The sequence below is a fragment of the Temnothorax longispinosus genome, chromosome 4 (genome assembly GCF_030848805.1).
Source record: "Temnothorax longispinosus isolate EJ_2023e chromosome 4, Tlon_JGU_v1, whole genome shotgun sequence".
Taxonomy (NCBI): Eukaryota; Metazoa; Arthropoda; class Insecta; order Hymenoptera; family Formicidae; genus Temnothorax; species Temnothorax longispinosus.
The window spans coordinates 6163182-6176910 of record NC_092361.1 but is presented as its reverse complement, the minus strand read 5'-3'; the positions used below and the strand labels follow the sequence as shown (position 1 = coordinate 6176910).

The following is a 13729-nucleotide window of genomic DNA, read 5'->3' as shown; positions in this document are numbered from 1 at the left end:
GTTAAGTTAGATAATATAATTTTGTGAAAAAAGATATAAAGCTACCACTTAGGTTAGATTTTTGATATTTTATACATTCCACACAAAGGAAAAATACAACACGAAACTTATTTTGTCCTGACCGAAAATATTAAAATCTAGGTCACTGAGCAGTGAGATAGAATTTGAGATCCGTTGCCCTACGGATAACATTACGATTTTTCTTTATTTTTAGAAAGTAAATTAGTATTGAACTCTCTTATCTACGAATTTTTCATATTGCTACGAATCCTTTTAACATTCGAATTGTCAAAACACATGTAATCTCGGCGATAGCTGCTTACAGAATAAGCACAACGTAAAACGAGAACATCAATATCGCATCAATATCACGAAAAGGGTGCAACAATATAATTTTGTTAGACTGAATATGAAACTGTTACAATAGAACAATTATTATTATTACATGGAAAATATACACATAGATTAGGATGTATGTTAATCTAGCAAGACAGAAAAATGTATTTTTTAAAATTCTCTTTATTTGTTGTTCGATGTGAGAAAATAAATCCAATTTACTTTGTAGGAAGATATCAAAGGCAAAAGAGATAGTTTTTAAAAGATGTTATCTTATGTAGGAGTTCCGTATTACATGTATACATGTATTCTATGTATTTTTATAAATTTGGACTAATTAACGTATTCACGCATAACATTTCCCTGGAAATATGGCACGAACGAAGTTCTCTTCGTTTCGATCGACAGACAAGTCAAGAATTATTAAATTAATTGCAATTTGTATTTGACACTAAATGTAACAGGAACTTTTGCATACTATTTACAGGCAAGATTTTTCTTTGGTAAAGATTTGCCATCGAGATCAATGAAACGAACGTGAAAATTAATTTTACAACGTACACCCATATATATAAAATAAATAATTATCTCTTTCATAAAAATTCTATATACGATCATATTCAATCCATTTAAATATATTGATGGCATCAATAAAAAAATATTATAATTGCACTTTTCAAATTTATTTGTACGATTTATATCTAGTTACTAAAAAAAATAGTTTCTAAAAATTATAAGAATCCAGAATTGTATTTAAGTTTATATGTATATTGGCATAAAGTTTTGATTTTTTCCCAAACAATATATTTTTATACGCTTTTGCTAACTGCTGGTAAAGAGTAAAACGTTCACGTTGCTCCAAAGTGTACTTATAATATTTTCCATTGCTACCATCGATATTTTCAAGATTAGGTCAAGGCAAAATACCTCAAAATAGCTGTCCTTAATCTTAATTATAAGCACTTTGATGCATTAATATTAGTAGAGGCACGTTGGGTAATTTTTTCACGTCGAATCAATGTAAAACAAATCGAAATCAAGTCCGAGCAAATTAAAAATAAGTCTTTAATCATTCGCGATTCACGCCGATTGCGTTTCTCGTGTCATAAAGATCGGGCATACAGCGCGAACGATTTGTAGCCGCGAAGATGATTCTCTTCTCTGGCGCGATCCTAGGTCAGTGGTCCCACCCAAAGCATTCGCCCCAAAATTTGTCCATCGTATGATAGAAGTGAGGTAACACGTTTCTGAGATCGTGCGCCTCATCCGTGTACGTCATCTGTTCGAACAGGATGTCTTTATGCTCCAGGGACTTGGCGAGCGCCATCGCGTGCTGGTAGTGCACGTTGTCGTCCTCGCTGCCGTGTATCAGCAGAAACTTTTTACCGCGTATTCCCTCCGATTGCCGTGAGATATCCGTGCGTTCGTAACCGATGAGGTTGTCCTCTTTCGTCGGCAGTCCCATGAATCGTTCCGTGTAGATGGAATCTGTAACAAATCGGACGACGATACTGAGGAGACGTTGCCGGGACTCAATACACGAATTGGAAATACGTCAAGATCGTTTGGAATCATCGTAAAATTAATATTATAAGAAATTAGACTTGCACTTTTTTTCTTTTACTTTACCGTAATAGATCCAGGAAGTCACAGGCGCGACAGATATACCGCACTTGAAGACGGAGTTGGCATCTTGCGCAAGCACCATGCCAGTGGTGAAGCCGCCGTAGCTCCAACCCCATACGCCAGTCCTGTTTGCGTCGATCCACTTGTACTGCTTCTGCAGAATTCTACGACAAGGAACGTTCTCATTTTCAGAATGACGTTCGCAGCCGGAAACGAAGCAATTTTCGATCACTTTCGGACTACTCACGAGGTGACAGCGATCGTATCTTCAACCTCTACGGTGCCTAGCTTTCGATATATCTCGAAGAGCATGTTGCTGCCTTTATAGGCCGATCCTCGTGCATCGATCCGTGCATAGACCACGTCTCGGCTGGTCGTAAAATAATGCTCGTATCCGATTTTGTGGTCATCGGTGATCCTGGCCGAGTTCGGACCGGCGTAGCTGCGGATTTTAAGGTATTAACCAAATGTTTCAACCGAAACGATAACACAATTCAAAGAATAGCTTTCAGTTTTCATCCCCTCAACATTACGCGGTATCCGATTTTATCCAGAGCTCCGAGCTACAAATGGATAGTATGAATGTCTAAGTAGATGGAGCGCTCGATACTTCTTAAAAAAGAAGGGAAAAGTGAGCGAGGGTCATTAAAGATAATCGATCGTTGCGAAAGCCCCGGCATGAATCGGCTAAGCAAACAGACCCGATCAGCGGTCCAATTTTAAAAGGAGATTTTAATCCTTTTGCGTGCCAATCAATCATAACGTACGCCGATTCTAACTGTGCCGTAGCCACTATTAATGATATATACCGTATATACATAACGTACTAGCACATTATCAAAATAATATAAATAAAATATTAATTTCTTTTCGAAATTATGCAGTTAGATTTGCAATTTATAAAGCATTAGACAACTATGGCTTTAATTCTACTCAAACCTTTATGTTTTACGAAACGAAAACGTTCTGTTAAGTAAAATTTTTTTTCTTTAACGCTATTGCTTTACTATGTAACATTAAAATTTATCGAAACCTACACGTGATAATATCATAAAGATACTCGTAGATATGTATTTGTCTTCAAATCAAGCGTAATATAAATATGCAATACGGAAATATATATCCTCACAATAAAATTGATTTTATTGTCTAATATACATATGTCGCTAAATTTTATTCACTATAAATTTCGTTTTTTATGTTCTTATCTTTATGATCAAAAAGTTTTGTTGCTGAACGCAAAACCTTTTTTAGTCAATTATCACGTGGAGAAATGTTGACTGATATTTTTATTAGCAAATTTCGTTACTTATTATTCTATCAGAGGAGCTTCGATACTCACACGAATACCAGCAAGGGATACGATTTGTTTTCGTCGAAATCCGGCGGCAGGAGCAATCTGACCCTGCAGTCATAACCGTTCACGGTAATGTTGAAATCTTTTTGTTTCGGCATCAGTTTTCGCGACAAAAGTTTCCTTGTCAGGTCGTTATTGGTCCAAGTCGAGACTGACTGATGATTCTCGTCGTAAATCGTCACCGTAGTCGGATCAGGCCCGGCACAGGTGAGGGCGTAAAACGATCTCTGGCTCGAGAAAGACGCGGTCGCGTAAGTGCATTTGTTTCCTGTAACATTTAAATTCGTCGGAATGTTTCCACGGAGAAAACCCATTTTCTTATTCTACATAATAAGATGCTCATTCCCGCCGCTTCAATTTTGTCCGATGTTGCCCCCGTTGTTCTGCAGTTATTTCCGCTTTCATTTTTGGATATACATTTTTGAATATATAGGTATATACACCTATGTAATATCGAAACCTGTATAAAATTCTGCTCGCCAACGCGGCGTACATTGCTAACTCCTCGTCGAAGGAAACAGGAGGCATAAATTTTGACACTTTCTACTTTTCGCCGAACAAAATAAATTCCAGCAAACATCATATTTTAACGGATATAGGGTATACCTGGGATCGACCGATGTACAGAGACCTCTCATAGACGTTGATTTTTCTCGTGGGCACAAATAGCCCGGCGAATTAATCTTCTTTACGCGATAGCGCTCCGTCTGGTGAACGCAGCTGCCGCCGATAACCGGAAAAACTTGCGCGAAAAGTAATATTTCAGTCTCACCTCGTTTACGGGACGAGACGTCTTGCATGCAGGAATTAAGATTCCGAATTTTTCGGAATCTCCTCGCGTAGCGATGGGAGGAGATAAGTTCGCGCAAAGATAAGTTCACGCCCGGGTCTATGCGGGAGGAGAATTCAGAAATTTTTACTTGAATTCGCGCAACTTTCGGCGCACTGCAGAAATATGCGAGGAAAAATTGTGGCGATTTTCTACGGGAGCGAGGTTCCCGTAGATTACATCATATAGTCGCTCGCGTAGATCTTTCCCGCGCGAGTCTATCAACCCTCTCCCCCTCGCATATATACATACGCGCGCGCGCGCGCGCTAAATATTCATGAACTTGCGACTTGCGGCTTTTGTCAGATGAGATTACTCCCGATGGACTTTTCGTTTTAATTGGAACGTGTACCTATCATCTCGAACAAGTTACAAATACCGTTGACGATGAGTCCCGAAATTTCTTCGCCACTTACGGGACCCCCCCCTCCCCCCCGAGTTTCCGGACTCATCAGATGGTAGGACGCGAATGTAAGTAAAACGAACGATCGGACATTAAGAATTATGAAGTTTTCATGCTTCTTGCGTAAAATATTCCCCCCATGAGAGACGCCGTAGTTTAAATAGAATATTCCGACGACGCTGAACGTTCTCGTGAGATAGGGTCTTCACGTTCGTGCACGTTGCAAAGCTCACCATCTAAATTGATGAAAAACGCCAATCTTCTCTTTTTTTCCTCTGTCTGTATTTCTCTCTCTCTCTCTCTCTCTCTCTCTCTCTCTCTCTCTCTCTCTCTCTCTCTCTCTCTCTCTCTCTCTCTCTCTCTCTCTCTCTCTCTTTCTCTCTCACACTCATTCATTCACTTACTCTCTTTTCTTGCTCATATTCATGATTTCGAGGACTCACCTTCCGGCGTTAGCAGCTCGCAGGATATGCAAGTCGGTTCCTGGCTCCCATCCAGAGGCACCGAATACAAATTCCTCTGGGTCGGTTCACCCGGCGCGGTGGCGAGATAGTAAACTCTGCCTCTGGGCGAATCGACTGCCAGGATCGTGTGGACCTCGGAGGGCCCGGGTGTCAGATCTACCGGTTTAATAAACCGATCGTCCTTGTATTCGTACCTAACGAGACAACAGTAAAATTACGAAAAAAGAAAAAAGCAAATTTTTAAAAATTTTTTACGTTTCGAGATCACTATGTCAAACTCTTTTCTTTCTGAGCTATACGAGTTTAGAGAAGCCTAATTTGTAATTTATTCAGAACCAAGAAGCAAAAAATTTCAGATTATTCTGAGAGAATCGTAATTTTTTTCGTGAATTTATAAATATATTTTTGTTTATAAATTGCCTAATATCTCACCTGTCTATATGACGGAATCTGCCGGCACTGGTGCCAGAATCCTCTCGCCGTAAATACAAAGCATAATTGCCGGTTTTTATAGGGATATTCGGTTGAAGCCAGCCCTCGGTCTCCTCGTCGAAAAAAACCGATTTGATATCCCCTTGTGTGTTGTACATCGTCAGCTGGGATTGGTTCTGTACACGGTTCGTCCATGTCGTGATCACGTGTGTTTGGTTCCACCAGTTCACGTTATATAGAACGTTATCACTACGAATGTGAATGCCAAGTAGCAATATGTTAAACATGATCGTAAAATCGTCTGAAGATCGTTACGGAGATACTTGTTGTTAATAGGAAAACTTGCCTCGTAACCACATCAACGGGCGCTTCCAAGGTGACTGCTTCTGACGATGGATCTGTCAAGTCGATCACCGATAGAGTTACTGTCGGGTTCGGTGTACCTACCTGTGAAAATATGTATATGATTTTTTTTTCATTGATATAAATGATCTTGCAAGTTACATGTTACGTGATATTATAAAACACTTCAGAGTATAATATCTTTAAGGGGTAACGCCACTCTAGCGCCCCCTAATTTTGACAATTTTTTATTGTTTAAAAATGAAACGTTTTATTTAAACGTGCACCATTTTTACAAAAAATGATATTTTTTAATTTCTGTACGTACTTCCCGAGCTAATCTTATATAAAACTAAAAAATTTTTGGTTTTTTGTTCCAGGTCAAAAATTGGAGGAGAAATCTTTCCGGCCGCAGAACACTTCCGGCTTTCTTTGCTGAGCTCTGGCGCCGCCATTTTGTAAAAAAAAAATTGAAAAAATTGTGAACACACTTTAAATTCAGGAAAATAATAAAAAATAATTTAAGTTTCTGAAGAAGTTTGTAAAATATCAAAAAATTGTTTTTATTTTCTTAAATAAAATGTATTTTTACACATATATCACTGATAACTGTAACTTGAGAGAAAAAAGATCATAGCTTAAGTTCTGAAATTTTTGAGAGGAGATTTTTACGCTTTTAGAAGATATGAAGCGAAATTGAAAAAGAATTTTTCAACTCCGTACATGATCTCAGAGGTGCAGCTTTTTTTATCAGTTTTTCACAGCCGACTTTCAAATGGTACCACATGGTGCAGAAGCATCACCGAGGAAAAAGCTTGAAGGGATTTGAAAGTTGAGATTTCGGGGCTTTAAAATATCGTTTTTTAGAACATCCCTTTACCACCATTTCTCGCATAAATACATAAATTTGTACTTTATTTTTGTCACTAATTTAAAGTGAATCGTAAATGGAATAATTAAATATATTCGATATAATATAACTGAAATAGTTATAATTTGATTAATCCGAGTGATTAACAGATAGTAGTTAACAAAGAGAAATATGCTTGTTGCTCTTGATAAATGAGGGTCTGATATAGGGCGAGAAATGGTTCGCGGGCTTTTTTCACGGAAGATTGCGCTTCTGCCAGTGCACTTTGACAATTGAATTATCCGTAAGTACGTGCCGACACACGCACGCGGAAAATGGATCTATGGTAGAGTAAGTTCGAGTTAAACGGAAGAACGACGGTCCTTCCAACTCGTTACGACAATAACCGATTTTGCCGAGTGGAGATGATTAGTCGAGTTCTCAATGGTGACTTATCAATATTATCGTGTCGGGATAATGCAAATATTTTTAGTAACGATATCGCTGAATTATTGATAAGATAGTAATAATTTGCAATGTACAATCAATAGCTGACAGTTTTTGTTGCATAAGCAGAGAAGAGAAAGACATTTAAAAGATACTATCGATTTTAGAAATGTTGAAAAAATTTTCGAAATATCTATTTAAAAATATTACAAAATAAGTATTCTCAGTCTTCACAAATTTATAGATTTAGAGACGTTTTTTGAAGTAGGTTCTCACCTTGGGGTACTTTATCTTCACTTCCGTAGGATATTGGTCTTCAAGAGAACCAGGGATGCCATAATGAGAAACGGCCATGTCCTTTACTTGAGTATCGTTGAAGGTTGCAAAGGCCAAATATCGTCCATCCGGTGAATACCACGTCGCGGTCGGAGACCCGAATACTTCCTCTGTAATCAACATTTGCGATTATGTTTGTCATTTGCAATTATCCGACACAGATAGACGTAATGTTTACACTTCGCGATGTATAATTCTTCTTCGGATTGGATATATATTTTTTCAATTATATATAGATATATTTTTTTCTTTTTAAACATAATATAAAACGTTTTATAATATATTCATGTATCATAAAATACTTTTGATAAATATTAAAATTATTTTATGTAGATATTTGTTTGCGTCACAGAAGACAGGTTTACCTTCATATACCCAGTCCGGAATTCCATTGTAAACGATTCCGGGTTCGCCACTAGTCGTCAATCTTCGTACTACATTCTGACTGCGATTGAAAGTCATATGATAAATATCGTTATCGAGAACGTAAACCAAGTCACTGCCGATCGGCGACCATAATGCCAGCGAGATAAAAGCTTCATTCGCAATCTCTTCAAATGTGCTGTAAATATATAGGACAATTTTTGTAGCAAGTATGTAACAAGTATTTTCTTACGATGGAAGAAGAAAGCTCGTTTAAAAATATTTACGCAGTTGTAAACGCACAAATTTTTATATCAATTATGACTGAGATAACGATGGAGATGGAGATACCTAACAACGATTGAAACAACGATTGGAAAATTGGATAGATTCAGTGAAATTGGATTGAAAAAGACATGAAGAATGTTGTGTTATCCATTTTGAGACACCTGTACATATGGCAAAAGAAATGCTCATTGAAATAATAAACAAACTGAGATTTCTAAAAAAAAGCAGTCAGACAGAAAGTCAAATTTTACTTATGCTTATTAGGAAGTAGATATACGATTAAATAACTTTATCTGTACGATGTCTTTAAAATTTATTCATATCACAAAGTGATGACCCAGTCGCGTTAATTTATTGCTTCATTTAGAAATGTAAAAGATAGAAATTCGCTGCGTAGACACGCTTGGTTTCGCAATCAAGCTTATCGGGGAATAGTTAATATTATCGGCGGCAATATGAGCGACAATACATGCGCGCTATAAAAATATAAACGAATAAACTTACCCGTTCTGCACGTCGTACACTACGTAATTTTTGACGGTCGAGTGTCTGTATACCTGCGAAAATCATTTATTTGAGTTCTCATCGTATTTCAACGAACGGAAAACTAGTAAACAATTGATCACTCACAAGTTTAGTATTGTAACCAAAGAGAATGTACTGCTTGTCGGCCGAAATAGCTGACGTGCCGAATTTGTATGGCAGCTGAAACAAGTTTAACATTGAATTTTAAGAAAAATATTTGTTATTTAATTTAAACGTCTTGATTTGTAGCAATTTATCTTGCGAGAAACGTCGGAGCAAATAATTATCTTAGAACAAATTGCTCAGAACGACTCGTTCAAAGTATCGGCAAACTGAAATTTTTTTTATAAATAACAATGGCAACTCGTAAAAGAATGCTTTATATAATTTTTATCGCAAATGTCGCAAGAATGTTTATAATATCTCGTAACATCTCTGTGATAACGAAATGTCAATTGCAGATTGAAGTTTCAAAGGTTAAATTACACACACAGTAGATCATAAAATATCCTTACTGGTAAATCCGTTCCATCAAAAAACAGTTTAGTCTTCCCTGTCTTTACATCGGTAATTCTAATATCGCCTAAAATTATGTTCCCAACCATAAATTCGTTATCAGAAATCCACGTGCCGTTGAACCCGAACGAGTAGTAGAGGTAAATATATATCTCTTCCAATGAGAACGGTTTCCTAACTTGAACGTCATACTTGTTACGAACATCGGTGTCATCAACACGTGGAGCTACACAAATAAATTTAACAAATTTAAAATATATAAACAACATTTGGATCAATATTCATTGAGCCCGCCGGTATCTACATTTCCATAAGTAACGATTAAACTGCGTATTTGCCGAATATTAATTAACGTTAATAATTACGCAAAGTATTAAATCAATTTACCTACCTGTTCGTGATTGGCCGATGACGATCACGAAAGCGAATAGTATTAAGAGTTGAAGAGGCTGAAAGAATTTCAGATTGCCATGTGTCATGAATTTTTTTCTTTATTACGATCACACGTACAATACGTACATAAATTCCACGAAACAGACTGCACGGACAGAATGTATCGCGCAAAAAATGTTAAAAATAAAGTTACTATTATTGCCCAAACTTCTAACTACGTTCGTAACTTTGCGAATTCTCGACTTCGGTTTGTGATAACCGCAAAAAGCTTCGGTCCGTTCTACAGATCGTTAGCATTTCTTCCAACCAATGAACAGTATTTTTACGAGGAAAAAGATCACTTTTCTATTCCTTCGCCCTCTAAAATTGGTAACTTTGATCGCGAATAAAAAAACGAGGAGTAATCTTATTAACGATGAAACGGAGTCGACCTGGAAAATCCAAACTTTTTCTCTGTTGGATCGAATCGCCGATATTTCTATTTAATTGCATTTTTCTATTTGTTCTACGATTATATCGATTATAATCTTTGTAATCTTTATAATCTTATCATTATAATACGAATAAGAAAAGAAATTAAGATTAATCAAGATTAGAGTCAGTCAATGTTGACGCAATAGATCCGCAGTATTAGAGAGAGGGGTTTTAGTGGGTGCAAGCCCCACATATCCTGGGCAGCCGGGGCCCAGGAATGCGCGAGGCATTTCCCCTCTTCCGCGTAAACAAAAAAAAAAAGATCCGCAGTGAATCGAAATTGGTGACAACCCCGATATATCGGAAGAATCGAACCTAAAAATAACTTACTGCTACGAGTTTAATACCTCGAGCGCATAGCCGTGTATATTCTACGACGAAGAAAAGGGACGCGACAGAGTTCAGATAGAAGGCGATAAATCGAGACGGTTTGGACCCTCGAAACTTTCCCATCGGTGGGCGCGTGTCTGACGAAAAGTGCTCTCACGGACTTATTGATTCGATATGTCGGGACATTATGCCTGTCCCATGAGCAAAATCGAAACAGAAGTAAGTCGGATAAAAGCCCTTCCACAATAATGGTAGATCGCGAGTTCTGATAGGTCGATACTTATTTTCGCGACTGTTCCTTTTAAATGTATCGCGACGGGGAAATGGATCGGGGGACAAGTGGTGCAAAAAGTAGGGTATCGGAAACATATCTCTCTCGTCTCTTTACTTCTTAGAAATGCCCGCTTTAGAGCGATAGTAAGAATTCACAGAAATACGACTCAAGGGTAAGCAAACAACTCTTCTCTTTACATTTTGATCGAAGACGCTCGAGGGAATTATCGGGAATTAACGACAGATTTGTGGGGGAAAAATCGGTTTCTCCGTCCGGCGATTGTCGCAGAATGAATGAGGGGAAAAAAGGAGAGAGAACGGCGGATTCGCCACATCGCCGGACAACGTACCGTGTGTCTCGCCATGATAAATCGGCCGATCTACGACTCTACGAGTCGCAAACTCCGGATGGTAACGATCGATGAAACCGCTGTTGACTCGGCGCGGCGGCCGATCTCGCGAGTACGCCCGACGAAGACTAATATATCGCGTACTTTCTCAGCGTGTTCGCGGCAGCAGCGACACGTGCTCCCACCTCTTTCGACAAATCAGGGATATACCCACGCGTGAGCATGCATCTTCCGTCGTGTTTGTGTTTCTGCCTTGGACTTAATTGTACTCTAATATTTGTCGATATTGATAAGGTGATCTTCTCATACAAAATCAGATTTGTATGAAGAAATGACTCTCTTTCTTGCTCCTAGATAAAGATACGGGGAAATCCGTAGATATCGTTGAATAGGTTTAATATTATCATCTCTCAAAGTTGCAATATTGCGTTAAGGAAAGAAATTGAAAGAAAACTGTGTGAAAAAATGTAGAAAAGAATTGTGGAGTAAATTTCAAATATAACATAATGTACATACATATTATAATCGTGGATCTTTTTCAAAAAAAAATAAGCGATATTATTTATTAATTCTCGATTTTTTTACATATGTTACAATTATTATCGTTGATTATAATTATTTTGATTTTTTTATATTAAAATAATTAGCGTAATTGTTCAGCTCGATATCTGAATGAAATTTCTAAATCGCGCTGTACATAGAGACGAGATATGACTTATTGTTAGTATCAGCTGACTTCCGATGTTTTACACGTATTTATACGCGATAAACAATATTACTTTTATGCACGATTACGTGCTTTTCTTTCTGAAACGTCACGAATTTGACAAACGCGCGTCGTTATAACGATAAACTTTATAATGACATCATAAAATTGTGGCGGTCGTGACAGAAATTTAAAGGCAATGCGGACGACAATGCGACGTACTGCACTAAATCTCAGCTGACTATTATTATTATCAAGGCCGCCTGTTATTTAACTACACGCGCAATAAGAGACGATTATCTCCACACGCTCCTGCAAGATAAGAAACTAATACATACGCTTGGTTAGTCCAGCGCCGAATATGTTTATCAATTAAATAGATTGGGAGATTGATCAATTTCATCAATCGAGATTGTTTCTTTATTAAATGGCGAGAGCTAATTAATTTGATTGAGATAAACTCATCCGGTAGAGATTATTATTCGAATAATTATGAGTTGATGCATTAAATAGAATACTGTCTTCAGAAATGAGAAAGATATAATTTATTGTCTTTTCTTAATTTATTAAATGAAGATGAAGAATGAGCGGAACATTCGTTGAGACAGCAAGTACATCTTTCGCGTGCGCTTGCTGTCTAAAACTGCTGTCAACAATAAAGGCAAAAAGTTTCTAACGATTTCCTCCTGTCGCGAAACATGTTGTTTCGAAATATTGCATCGCGCCAGGCGCGCACCGTTTTCAATATTGTGATCGAAACGCACAAAGTACCAATGTCTGAGCGCGCGCGCGCATGCACACTCGGTTTCTCTTAATCTTTTTACATAAAAGCTTCTACAATAAAGATGTCGAGCTATCGCACGTCGTTCGGCTGTTGCAAAAAGAAGACCATATCACTATAGAAAAAGGAATTCGTGACTCTTCAACCGTAGGCAATAACACCAGCCGGAATAAAAATCGGAAACTGTCAATTCCACGATATGTCTCTTCTATCCTTGATTTTATCAATTGTTTCAAAGAATTTGTCATCGCAGAGTAACTTAAGAAATCTCACGTCGTGCCTTTATCCTTCACAATATGGTTGCACTCTGGGATCTCAGTCACCATATTCTTCTAGTCCTTTTTTTTCACAAACGTTTTCCACACTTGAATCAACATCCAAATCTTTCGCTCCATGCAACGCGGATCGTGAAGGACACGCTCGTCATGATCGAGATTCCACGTGGGGAAATCACAAGCCGTGGTCATCGAGAGAAAACAATCACCCGTCCTTCGTCCCACAGCTTCATCTCGTCGCGTAGCGAGTGACACACTTTGCGGGATGAAGAATTGCCATCATCATCGTCATCGCGCGCGGCCGCGTCTGTCTTCGTCGCGCATGTCATTTCGCACGTGGATCATAATCGAATCCCTGGCTTGCAACAATCAGTCAATCTGACCCAATCGTAAGGTCGCCGGCGCTCTCGCACCGTTGGCGATCGGACGAAGAGAAGCTCGGAAAATCGCAACGCGACATCGGGCAGATACGGGGTGGCGATTATGAGAAAGATACCCGCAAAATGCATCTTTAAGTAGACGGAATATCTACAAAAATGTCTCCATAAAATCTGTATATATTTCGTTTGCATTCCTTTAAATTTGTGAAATGGACAGCAAAGCGAGAAACGCGCTGACGAAGATCTGGTTGGGCGATTATTATTTTAATCATTAACATTATCTTCGTCGATGATTGCGAAAGCCCAGATTATCTTCTCCTTCATTGAAAGCCTAGTCTTTCTACGCTTCTTCAGCTTACCGACATCCTCTGCTTTTTTAACGCACGGGAACATACAGTGCTATTTTTAATAAGCGAGTCCCAAAGGTGAATGACTCGAGATTGAAGTCATAACACACCATTTATTCATATTTGTTTTTTTTTTTTAATTTAAAGGCATATTACATAATAAAGATCATTGCGGTATATTGGAGGTAGTCGCCATCTTGTCTTAATGACACAAAATATAAAAGCGTCGCGATCTGGGTTACCTACCGGTAAGCCTTGCATTCAGTTCAACGTTCACCGCATATCTCGGAACTTCTTCTGGCGTCA

The 13729-nt window shown here is 38.1% G+C and overlaps 1 protein-coding gene and 1 long non-coding RNA gene across 5 annotated transcripts in view; one reads left to right on the top strand and one right to left on the bottom strand.

Moving 5' to 3' along the window:
* Positions 1-7356, top strand: part of LOC139812336 (uncharacterized) — a 142835-nt gene extending 135479 nt beyond the window's left edge. The window contains exon 3 of the long non-coding RNA XR_011731851.1: positions 6170-7356. This is a non-coding gene — a long non-coding RNA (uncharacterized lncRNA). The remainder of the gene's footprint in view (positions 1-6169) is intronic.
* The window catches only part of LOC139812323 (venom dipeptidyl peptidase 4-like), a 21198-nt gene continuing 7968 nt past the window's right edge, over positions 500-13729 (bottom strand). For 2 of the 4 annotated variants that reach the window (XM_071777053.1, XM_071777052.1), the window contains exons 2-14: positions 9506-9563; positions 9114-9340; positions 8704-8778; positions 8578-8630; positions 7788-7984; positions 7363-7532; positions 5794-5894; positions 5448-5696; positions 4995-5209; positions 3305-3587; positions 2210-2404; positions 1966-2126; positions 500-1824 (exon numbers count right to left, since the gene is read on the bottom strand). In XM_071777053.1, the coding sequence (XP_071633154.1) occupies positions 1514-1824; positions 1966-2126; positions 2210-2404; positions 3305-3587; positions 4995-5209; positions 5448-5696; positions 5794-5894; positions 7363-7532; positions 7788-7984; positions 8578-8630; positions 8704-8778; positions 9114-9203 (2100 nt within the window). In that variant the 5' untranslated portion in view covers positions 9204-9340; positions 9506-9563 and the 3' untranslated portion in view covers positions 500-1513. Of the gene's footprint in view, positions 1825-1965; positions 2127-2209; positions 2405-3304; positions 3588-4994; positions 5210-5447; positions 5697-5793; positions 5895-7362; positions 7533-7787; positions 7985-8577; positions 8631-8703; positions 8779-9113; positions 9341-9505; positions 9564-10934; positions 11363-13729 lie in introns of those variants that run through there. The other 2 variants (XM_071777051.1, XM_071777054.1) reach the window with 2 other exon arrangements.